Raw genomic sequence first — 10947 nt, 5'->3', positions numbered from 1 at the left:
GGCTTGCTCTGCTCAATGGGCGGGAGCCGCGGCACAATTTCCAGTGGAGCGCTAAGGGGAGACTCCATGGGCAATGGTCTCAGACCCGGGTTTGGATCCTGGCTGTGCCCCCTTGAGCCTCTCTGTGCCTCAGTTTCTTCAGCTGTAAAAGGAGGAGACCACCTCTACCCCCAGCGTGGTTGGGAGGGTGAAAGGAGCGAACTCAAGTCAGGTGCCCTCACCTGGGCAGATGCTCCGTGGACGTCAAGGGCTCCTCCCCTGAGCCTTGTCCCACCTCCTGGAGACCCAGGTTCATCCTGCCACCCCAGGTGGCTTTCCAGGAACCTGCCCCATGCTCCCATTGGGGAGGGGGAAATGCGGGGCCTCCAACCCTAGGGACAGCCAGCTGGGAAGAACCCCTACCCGCTGTGGCCCCTGCCGTCTCCAGCATGTTCTATCAGAGTGACTTTGGGCAAGTCACTTCCCTCTGCTGCAGCTGTGAATCAGGCTCAGCCCTGCCCTGCTCACTCCCAAGGTGGACCTGAGAATCCCCTGTGAGCTTCAATGCTTACTCCTAAATCCCATCCCGATTTTCCCTGAAGCTCTGCTTGTCTCCCAGTGGTTCAAGCAGACGGTGGAAGCATGAAGCCAACCATCAAGGAGAAAAAAGTTTGGGTTGAGGGCCCCCTCACTTAAGACCCATTGTGGCTGATCCTCTCTAAGACTTGTGTCCCCAGCCCCTGCCTCCCTCCGGCCCACCTCTGCCGGACAACAGACCGGTCAAGGCCCCAACAGCTCAGGTGATCTACCTGGGCGGGGCGGGGAGGAAGGACCAGCCCAGGAATGACTGCGCCGGGCGGCTCGCGTGCCTGGGCTCAGCACCTGCGCCCCGCCCCCGGCCTCGCCCCCAGCGCGCGTGGGGGGCGGGGCGGGGCGGGCAGAACCGCGGAGCCCCGAGGGGCGGGGCCGTCCGCTGCGCGCCGGCTCCACCGGCCCCGCTGGGCGGGTGCCTGGCCCTTTAAGGGCCGCCCCCGAGGAGGTGCCAGGCCCTGGTAGCTCCGCTCTCCTTCCTGGTCCTGCGGGGCCGCACTGTCCGTAGGGCTGTGGCAGGGGGCCGTGCCCGGTGGCCGCCCAGGTGTCCCCGGCCTGGCCCCATGGCTCTGGTCACAGTGAGCCGCTCGCCCCCGGCCAGCGGCCACTCCACGCCTGTGGGGCCCACGGTGAGTCTGGCTTTGCTGTGGTCCTGCCCACGCAGTTGGCTGCCAGCTGGGCCTGGGGAGCACGCCCTGCCCGCCGGCAGACTCCCCTCAAGCCTAGCCTGTGCGAAGGGGGACCCCAAGTCTCGGGGTCGGGGAGAGGGGGTTGGGGGAGTTTTGAGGTTCTCAGGAACTCGGACCGAGGCAAGATCTGGAGCCCTGCGAGCCAGCCCAAGTCTGCGGAGGCCCAAATTTGGGCTAACTCTTCCGCCACCCTCAGCACCCTCCCAGCCCCCCCACACCTGGGCTTGGGCCGGGGCTCCTCCAGTGCCTCCCGGCGGGAAGCTGTGGGAAGAGGATTAGCATCTGACACCTTTTCTGGCCCCTCTTCCCCGACGGAGGGCAAGGTGGTCCCCAGGGCCCCCACCCCAGCAGCCCTGAGAGAGGAGAGGAGAGTCCCTGCTCTCACTCTCCCTGGGGGCCGCTTTCTCAGCAGGAGCTGGCGGTCAAGCGGAGAAACCGACTCCAGCGCCGGTGAGCACCTTCCTCCCCAGCACAGACCCTCCACGCAGCCCCCAGGCCTGGCCACTGCCACTCTGAACTCCAGGTGTCAAGGACAGAAGGCTCCCTACTGAATCTGTGGGGCGATGCTCCGGGTGGGCCCAGCTGCTGGGTTCAGCTTGTGGCAGCAGGGCCAGCCTGACTGCCTTTGCTTTTACCTTCCCCCCCATGTCACTTAGGGCTCCTTCACCCACTTCCCCGGACCCTAGCTCAGGCCAGTGGTCACAAGCCAAAGGGCAGGATGGGATGACAGGGCCTGAGGACGCCTGGGTCCCTAACCAAGTTTACAGTATCTCCTGAGTTAGGCAGGTGAGAGGGGAAAGGGAGTACCCCCCCCCAGACTAGCAAGAATAAAGGGGCTGGGGCTCAGGGACCCCCCAGACTGCTTCGCAGAGCACTGGCAGCATCACCAGAGAACTGGTTAGAAATGCAATCTCAGGCCTCCACTCCAGACCGACTGACTCTGGGGATGGAGCCCAACAGTCCATTCCAATAGGCCCTCCAGGTGATGCTGCTAAGGTTTGAGAACCCGCACCCTAAGGGGTGCGAGGGACATAAATGTTTCCCCACCATCCTGCCAGGCAGAGCTTTGCGGTGCTCCGTGGGGCTGTCCTGGGACTGCAAGGCGGAGGGGACAATGGTGATACAGCTGAGGCCAGCCCTGAGCGAGCAGAGGAACCCCTGGGTGAGGAGCAGCCCCACGGGGACCAGACAGACTACGGACAAGGGTTCCAAAGTCCCCAGAAACAGGAGCAGAGGCAGCACCTGCATCTCATGGTGGAGTTGCTGAGGCCACAAGACGACATCCTCCTGGTGAGGGGTCCCATCCAGAGCTCACCAAGAGGGGAGTGGCCCCTGAGAGGGTAGGGGAGAGGGTAGAATGGAGCCAGCATGTGTGTCTGTTTGGGGACCAATGAGGGGTGTGAGGGCAGGCACCCTGGGGAGTGTAGGGGTCACCCAAACCCTGATGACCCTGCAGTTTCAGGTAGAGATGTTCTGATAGGACCAGGTCATGTCTGCAGGTCTCTGGAGGACTGTGAAAGGACAGGGAAGGTTTGTCCTGCCTGAGTCGGTAGAGCCCAATTAGGTCCAAGGGTTGGGAATTACACAGACGTAGGTTTCTGTTCAACCAGCAGGACTTTTCTGATAATGTGAGTTGTCCCTAAGTGGACCAGAGCACAGGGAGGGCTTGCTGAGCACCCCCTGGGGGCCCAGGCAGAGGGAAGGAGGATTCCAGCATCCACATAGGATGGGAGTACAGCTGGGAGCCCGAGGACCGCTTCCCAAATGCCGTGGAGAGAGCTGACTGTGGCCAGAGGGGAAGAACAAGATGAAGCGAGACTTCCGTAAAGCTGAATCTATAACAGAAGTACCGAACTTTGTTGTGAGATTATGTCCTTGATATTTCTTTGGTGATAAACATTTGAGTGAAATGATGGCAATGGCAAGTGACCGAGTTTTTAAAAGACCCTCCTTCCTAGGCAAAAACAAAAAATAGGCAACTTATGTCAGTCCCATGCCCCACTTTTAAGAAAGATCTTTTTGAACATTTTGTTGGACCATGAATCCAAAAGTTGGGAAGCATGGGAGTGTGCCACTGATCCTGGATCTGGAAAGAGGGGGTGGGAATGGAGGGAGCAGGGGCAGGGCTGTGCTGGGCCTGGGGTGTCCAGGTGGAGTGGGAGGAGCAAGGTCCTTGGGCCACTGTGACTCTGGGCACATCTTCCCCAGGCAGCCCAGCTGGAGGCAGCTCGGCCACCCCGGCTCCGCTACCTGCTGGTAGTTTCCACACGAGAGCACCCGAGCCAGGATGAGACAGTCCTCCTGGGGGTGGACTTCCCTGACAGCAGGTGGGAGCAGGGAGAAGAAGGGAGGGGGCAAGGAATTGAGGTGCTGGGGGACAATGGCTTTCCTTTTGTCCCCTGCCAGCTCTCCCAGCTGTACCCTGGGCCTGGTCTTGCCCCTCTGGAGTGACACCCAGGTGTACTTAGATGGAGACGGGTAAGAAATGGCAACTGGAGAGGGGAGGAGGAGAAGAGGGGCCAGGAGGGTAGAATACCAAGTGTGACAGATGTGTCTTAGGGGCTAGCCACTAGGGACACAATTCTTAGGCTGGGAGTCTGGGCTTGGGGCCTACTCTCAGCTCCACCTCAGATTCGCTGTGGTCCTGGGCAAGTCACCTAACTTCTCTGGGCCTGGACCTCCCACATCTGGCAAATGGGCAAGCTGCCTGTCCCAGAGCTTGGAGTGTGGTCTCCTGCAGGGGCTTCAGCGTGACGTCTGGTGGGCAGAGCCGAATCTTCAAGCCCATCTCTATCCAGACCATGTGGTAAGAGCTGGCTGAGAATCTCCTCTGGAGGTGGTTGCAGGGCCTGGGTAAGGACAGCAGGGAGGACAGGGTGACCCAGCTTCTCCTCCTGTCCCAGGGCCACGCTCCAAGTGTTGCACCAGGCATGTGAGGCAGCTCTAGGCAGTGGTCTTGTACCTGGTGGCAGTGCCCTCACCTGGGCCAGCTACTACCAGGACAGACTGAACTCTGACCAGAGCTGCCTCAATGAGTGGACGGCCATGGCTGACCTGGAGTCTCTGCGACCTCCCAGCACCGAAGCTGGCCGGTCAGTGCAGGGAGGGGAGGGTCTGGGTGTAGGGGGAGGGCAGGAAAAGGCAGAGGGGTGCCATGGCAGAGAGGAAAGGGCCCCTTGACTCAGGGATGTGCTCCCAGGCCCTCGGAACAGGAGCAGATGGAGCAGGCGATCCGGGCTGAGCTGTGGGAAGTGCTGGACACCAGCGACTTGGAGAGCATCACTTCCAAAGAGGTGGGCATGGGGCTGAGAGGCCGGGGCCCTTCCTCCAGGCCTGAGCCATTCCCGGATGCCTTGGCCTCAGCCGCAGTCTGTGTAGATGGGACAGGGAGCCATCCTCAGAGGCCCAGCGGGAAGGGGGGCGGTTAGGAGCCTGGGGAGCGGCCTGAGCCTCTCCTCCCCTTGGGCTCTGGCCACAGATCCGCCAGGCCCTGGAGCTGCGTCTAGGGTGTCCCCTCCAGCAGTACCGAGACTTCATCGACAACCAGATGCTGCTGCTCATGGCGCAGCAAGACCGGGCTTCCCGCATCTTCCCTCATCTCTACCTGGTGAGCTCCAGGCCGAGCAGGGGGGCCGTGGGGACTGCTTGCAGCTGGAGGGGAGAGGGTGAGTGGGGGGCCAGGAGGCAGGTGCTGGAGGGAAGGAGAACAGTGCTGCTTCCCTCTCCACAGGGCTCAGAGTGGAACGCGGCCAACCTGGAGGAGCTGCAGAGAAACAGGTAGCAGTTAGGGCCCCTGGGGCCTCCCCTCGGGGGTTGCCTGGCCAGCTTCAGAAACCCCCAGAGCACCCTCAGCAGCTGCCAGCTCTGCTTCCACCTCCGCCCCTGGGGATGTCACCCTTGCATGGGCTCTCAGGCCAGGACAGGCCAGTAACCCTGCTGCCCCACTGGCCAGCCCTCCGTGTACTCTTCCATGCACCCCACACAGGTGTGGAAACAGAGGGCCCCAACCACGCTGAGAGGAGCAGCAGCAGGGCCCACTGCTGTGACTGCCTTTTCCAAACAGAGAAAGGCTCCTCTCCACCTAGTCCTGCTCTTCTCCCAGTGGGGACCTGGCTTCCTGCTGTGATAGGTTCCTGTCATTTGCCCACCATGGGCTTCTGGGAGACCTGCCATAGTTAGTCCCTGTCACCCCACTGCTGCAGATCCACCCACTTTCACCTTAGTTCAAAAACTGTTCTCTAACTGGTTTCCGAGAGTAATAGAAGGGTAGTGTTGCAGTTGACCTCAGCTATCTGGGCTAGGCTGGGAAACTCAAGCCTCGCAAGGTAGAACGATTTACTCAAGGTCACAGTCATCTGACAGCTGGGTCAGTTCTCTTCCCACCATAACTGCTGCCTCCACGTGACTGGAAACTAAGAATCAAACAGAGAGGCCCAGGGGCTGCCAGGTCCAATGGCCAATGGGCCTGCTGCCCCTGCCCACATCAGCCTGGCCTTGGGCCCTCTGGGACAGGGTCAGCCACATCTTGAACATGGCCCGGGAGATTGACAACTTCTACCCAGAGCGCTTCACCTACCACAACGTGCGCCTCTGGGATGAGGAGTCAGCCCAGCTGCTGCCCCACTGGAAGGAGACGCACCGCTTCATTGAAGCTGCAAGGTCAGGCTCCTCCCGGCTCCTGCCGCCCACCCGGTCCTGCGGGTGCCCTCGGCCCCCTCCCCGACTCGGCGCCTCCTGCCCACCCTGCCGTCAGCTCTGTGACCCTCCCAACCCCCAGTGTCCTTACTTCCTGTCCCTCTGCTCTTGGTCGTAAGCCCCTCACTGTGAGGGAGGGGTGGGGAGCTGACCAGGTCCCGCCTCCACAGGGCGCAGGGCACCCGGGTGCTAGTCCACTGCAAGATGGGCGTCAGCCGCTCAGCTGCCACGGTGCTGGCCTACGCCATGAAGCAGTACGGCTGGAGCCTGGAGCAGGCGCTGCACCACGTGCAGGAGCTGCGGCCCATTGCCCGCCCCAACCCCGGCTTCCTGCGCCAGCTGCAGACCTACCAGGGCATCCTGACTGCCAGGTATGGAGTGTGGAGGAAGCAGAAGGGGTGAGGGTATGTGTATGCTGGGGGTAGCTGCTGGGTCACTCAGAGCTGACTCAGGGCCACCTCCTCACAGCCGCCAGAGCCACATCTGGGAGCAGAAAGTGGGTAGGGTCTCCCCAGAGGAGCCCCTGACCCCCGAAGTCTCTACACCATCCCCACCTCTTCCGCCAGAACCGGGGGGCGGTGGGGAGGTGAAGGCCATGGGCTTGGAGAAGAGCCAGGCACCCCCAGAAGAAGAGTCTGGGCCAAGGGCCCGTATCAACCTCCGAGGGGTCATGAGGTCCATCAGTCTCCTGGAGCCCTCCCTGGAGCTAGAGAGTGTCTCGGGGGCTGGTGACCTGCCAGAGGTGAGGCTGGGGCTGGGGGACCTCCATCTGCAGTGGCAGGGACCGCAAGCGGGGAGGAGGGGGAGAGACCAGGACTGGTGCTTGGCTTTAGGCCCTGAGCAGGGGGATACCTGGGTTCGGTCTGAGCCCCCTATGAGGATCTCCTGAGAGGTCAGAGCCCCTGGGGGCCTGGTCCTTGCCTCCTCCACAGTCTGCTCAGTAAAGGGAGCACCTTCCCAGGCTGTGAGCTCCACAGCCTACTGGCAGGGATTTCTGCCCTCAGTGGGGATAGATAAGATGATCTCTGAGCCCCTCCCTGACCTGAGGCAAAGGATGCAGGGCCGGGCTGGGTCTCAGCACTCACACCACCCAAGTGCTGACTAAGTGAGCACCCTCTGCACTAAGAGCTGCAGGGCACAAGTCTAAGGCCAGAAGCTGGTCCTTGCCTTCGGAAGCCAGACTCCAGGCCAAAGGGGGGACATTTGAAGCGGCTTCCTGGGGGCAGCTTTGGGTGTGGAAGGATAGGGAGGCATGGAGGGTTGATGGATGGGTATGGGCATTGACAAAGCAGAGGGTCATCACGCAGCACCTGGACACATGCGTCCACACAGCCCAGTTCAGGGGCTGGCACCAGGTGTTTCAGCTGTGGCTCATTGGGCAGGCCACACAAAGGCAGAGGAGGAGAAGGAGCAGGGGGCCAGAGAGGCCCAGCAGGGAGTGGCAGGTGCAGGAGGGCTGAGGAGGGCTCCTGGGACCAGAGGGAAGCCAGGCAGGTAGGGGTCAAGGAGCAAGGGCAGTGGAGCTGGAGCACTGTCTTCCCTCCCCAGGCAGTGTGGCCTGCGAGCTGCTCAGCTTCCCAGTGTGCATTCGAGACATTCTGCACCTGCCCTTTTCCTGGCTCTGCCCTCAGCTCTTGTTCCTTATACTTTCACCCATGCAGGTTTTCTCTTCCCACGAGTCTTCAGACGAAGAGCCTGCGCAGCCCGTCCCTCCACTCTCAAGGGCGAAGGGAGGCCAGCGGCTCTGCCAGGGGCCTTGGCCTGCCCTAAAGTCCCGCCAGTCTGTGGTTGCCCTCCAGAGCGCCGCCCTGGTGGCCAGCCGGACCCGAGCCTTGCAGGAGCAGGGGCAGGGGCAGGGGCAGGGGCAAGGAGAGCCTGGCATTCTCCCCACACCCAGGCTCCGGAAGGTGGTGAGGCAGGCCAGCGTGGATGACAGCAGAGAGGGGGGCGAGGCCTGAGCCCTCACACACTCATGCCCCCCAGACACTAAATGGAGGATCCACAGCTCTTCAGAGGAACACCCCTCACACCTGTTGCCCCCACACTCTGCTCTTAGCTCCTCCCAGGAGTCCCCATACCCATCACTACAGCTTCACCTCCTACAGCCTTAAGTCTCAGACCCATGTCCATGTGTCCAAGGGCTCAAGACTTTATAATTGGGATGTGGTAGAGACTGAAGGTGCCTTTGGGGGCACTAGCACCCTACTTTCATTTTCAACTGTTTCCCTGAGATACTCACCTGTAGCCATGGAATAAGAACAGCTTCCCAGTGGGGAAAGCCTCATGCCTCCTCGCAACTCCCCACTTCACTCCCGGAGCCAGCCAGGCCAGAGGCGGACGGGAACCTCAGTTCCCAGCCCTGGGTGGCCTGAGGAGGCTGGCAGGTGGCAGGCCACCTCCCTCACCCACCTCACAACTGGCCGGAGTCTTTTGCCACTACCCAGTTCTCCCACGGCACCACACTGGGTCACAGGGCACCAGGCCAAAAAGAATCGTTTTTCTGTCCTTCATGGCCTCTGGCCAGTTTTTCATAGTCTTAATAGTATCTGGCTTTGTACTGAGAAATAAAAAAACATTTTCTTATCATTTTCAATTTTATGATAAAGCCATCTGTCGTTCCATCAGATCTTTCTCTGTTATGTGAGGAGTTTGGTCTCTCCTCACTCCTGACAGTTTCTTCACAATTCCCAAGTGTCTCCAACAGACCTGTTTGGGGGAGTGGCCTTTTTGGGGGTGGGGTGGGAGGAAGAATGGGGAAGAGGGGAGGCCAGTGCTGTCTCCCTCATCTCCTAGGGTGGGGCCCGGTAAACGGCAGCGGCCCACACCCCCTCAGGTGGGTCGGGCAGGGGAGCAAGTCCACACCAGCCAGCAGGCACGTGGCTCTGCTGGGACAGCTGAAGGGAGTTACCCAAGAGGAAGTGAAAACTGCTGCCCTGGACAAGAGCAAGCCTGTTCCAGAAGCTAAGACTCCTTTTGGACACTTGGTGCTAGTTCTCAAGCATATCTTCGGTCCCAAGAATCCTGCTATAATGCAAGAGCCCAAATTTCCAAGCCAGTCATCGCTGCCTGGGAGGAAGTACCCTTGACCCTTTCTCTCCTGCCCAGGGGTTCCTTCTGCTCAACTCTGGTGTTCAAGAAGAGTTAATGGTTCCATCATTGTCACTTCTATCCCCTCTTCCCAAGGTCATTCCCTCTGCCCTATGACACACTACACTGCTTTGGGGGAAGGGGTGGTACCCAACTCCTTCCCTCAAAGCGGGCCTCAGAGATAGGAGCCAGCACCAGGCATCCTCATTGAGACTTCATGCCCAGTTTTAAGAATGAATCTCTTGGCCGGGAGCGGTGGCTCACACCTGTAATCCTAGCACTCTGGGAGGCCGAGGCGGGAAGATCGCTCGAGGTCAGGAGTTCAAGACCAGCCTAAGCAACATTGTGAGACCCTGTCTTTACAAAAATAAAATAATTAGCCAGCCATGGTGGCGCACGCACGCCTGTAGTCCCAGCTACTTGGAAGGCTGAGGCAGGAGGATCACTTGAGCCCAGGAGTCTGAGATTGCAGTGAGCTATGACAATGCCACTGCACTCTAGCCCAGGCAATAGAGCAAGACCCTGTCTGAAAAAAAAAAAAGAAAAAATTGGACAAATGATTAGGAACCATATGCATACACAAAGCTCACACAAATTGCTAAAGAGGCAAAAAATAATACAGGATATAAAATGAAAGTCTCCCATCCTGTCCTCCAGCTTCTTCTGAGTCTCTCCAAAAGACACTCCATGCTTATGTAATCAAATATATCGGTATGTGTATTCTTATTATTTATTTATTTATTTTTGAGACAGAGTCTCGCTCTGTTGCCCGGACTAGAGTGAGTGCCATGGCGTCAGCCTAGCTCACAGCAACCTCAAACTCCTGGGCTTAAGCGATCCTACTGCCTCAGCCTCCCGAGTAGCTGGGACTACAGGCATGCGCCACCATGCCGGGCTAATTTTTTGTATATATATTTTTAGTTGGCCAGATAATTTTTTTCTATTTTTTTTTTAGTAGAGACGGGGTCTCACTCTTGCTCAGGCTGGTCTTGAACTCCTGACCTCAAGCGATCCACCCGCCTCGGCCTCCCAGAGTGCTAAGATTACAGGCGTGAGCCACCGTGCCCGGCCCTTATTATTTATTTTTAATTTTTTAGTAGAGACGGGGTCTTGCTCTTGCTCAGGCTGGTCTCGAACTCCTGAGCTCAAGCGATCCTCCCACCTCAGCCTCCCAGAGCGCTGGGATTACAGGCGTCAGCCACCACATCCAGCCATCTTTTTAAATATAGATAGTATATTAACATACTATTCTGCATTTTGAAATTTTTTTCATATCATGGTAAGTTCCACATAGGTACATAAAGATTTGCCTGATTTTGTGCAGCATGGTGGTGCACAATTGCATTCCCAGCTATAGGGGAGGCTGAAGCAGGAGGATCACTTGAGCCCAGAAGTTGGAGGCTGCAGTGAGCTATGATCATGCCGCTGCACTGCAGCCTGGGCAACAGTGAGACCTTGTCTCTAAAATAGATGAAATAAAAAAGTAAAAATTTGCCTCATTTAAAAAATAACCACATATTCTTCAATGATAGGCTGTCATGACAAATAAATAAATGAATAAAAACCACACATTTTCCATTTTATGGAAACCATCATTTATTTAAGCTGTCCTTTATTGATGAACTTTTAAGTTGTTTATGGTTTCTTCCCCCGATTCCAAGTAATGCCTCATTAAGTACCCCTGTATATATTTTCTTGTGCAAACATGACCACTAAATCTGTATAACATAGTTCTAGAATTGCTGAAGGAAAGGCTGTGTGCATTTGTAATTTTGACAGGCATCACCTAATTTCGTTCCAAGAAGTTGCACCAATTTACAGTGAATGGGAATGTCTATCTTCTTAAAGGGCCGTCCTGCCTATGTTACCACCTTGCAACACTCCCAGAGGGAAAGGGCAGGCACTA

General features: G+C 58.1%; 1 protein-coding gene across 3 annotated transcripts; it reads left to right on the top strand.

The window, feature by feature from the left end:
- Nucleotides 1–962: 962 nt before the first annotated feature.
- Nucleotides 963–8552, top strand: SSH3 (slingshot protein phosphatase 3). 3 transcript variants are annotated; one of them, XM_045558360.1, is made up of 14 exons: nt 963–1199; nt 1672–1709; nt 2318–2549; nt 3468–3586; nt 3666–3737; nt 4000–4065; nt 4163–4351; nt 4459–4552; nt 4738–4866; nt 4990–5036; nt 5772–5918; nt 6125–6325; nt 6423–6696; nt 7616–8552. In XM_045558360.1, exons 1-14 carry the CDS (start codon nt 1134–1136, stop codon nt 7910–7912), a joined length of 1971 nt encoding a protein of 656 aa, XP_045414316.1. In that variant the 5' UTR covers nt 963–1133; the 3' UTR covers nt 7913–8552. The 3 variants fall into 3 exon arrangements, with proteins under 3 accessions (XP_045414316.1, XP_045414315.1, XP_045414317.1); XM_045558359.1 differs by having other exon boundaries at nt 996–1199; nt 1669–1709; XM_045558361.1 differs by lacking the exon at nt 6423–6696 and having other exon boundaries at nt 996–1199; nt 1669–1709; nt 7616–7810.
- The last annotated feature ends 2395 nt before the right edge of the window (nt 8553–10947 follow it).

Source organism: Lemur catta, chromosome 7 (genome assembly GCF_020740605.2).
Source record: "Lemur catta isolate mLemCat1 chromosome 7, mLemCat1.pri, whole genome shotgun sequence".
Taxonomy (NCBI): domain Eukaryota; kingdom Metazoa; phylum Chordata; class Mammalia; order Primates; family Lemuridae; genus Lemur; species Lemur catta.
This window is presented reverse-complemented; position numbering and strand designations above follow the sequence as displayed.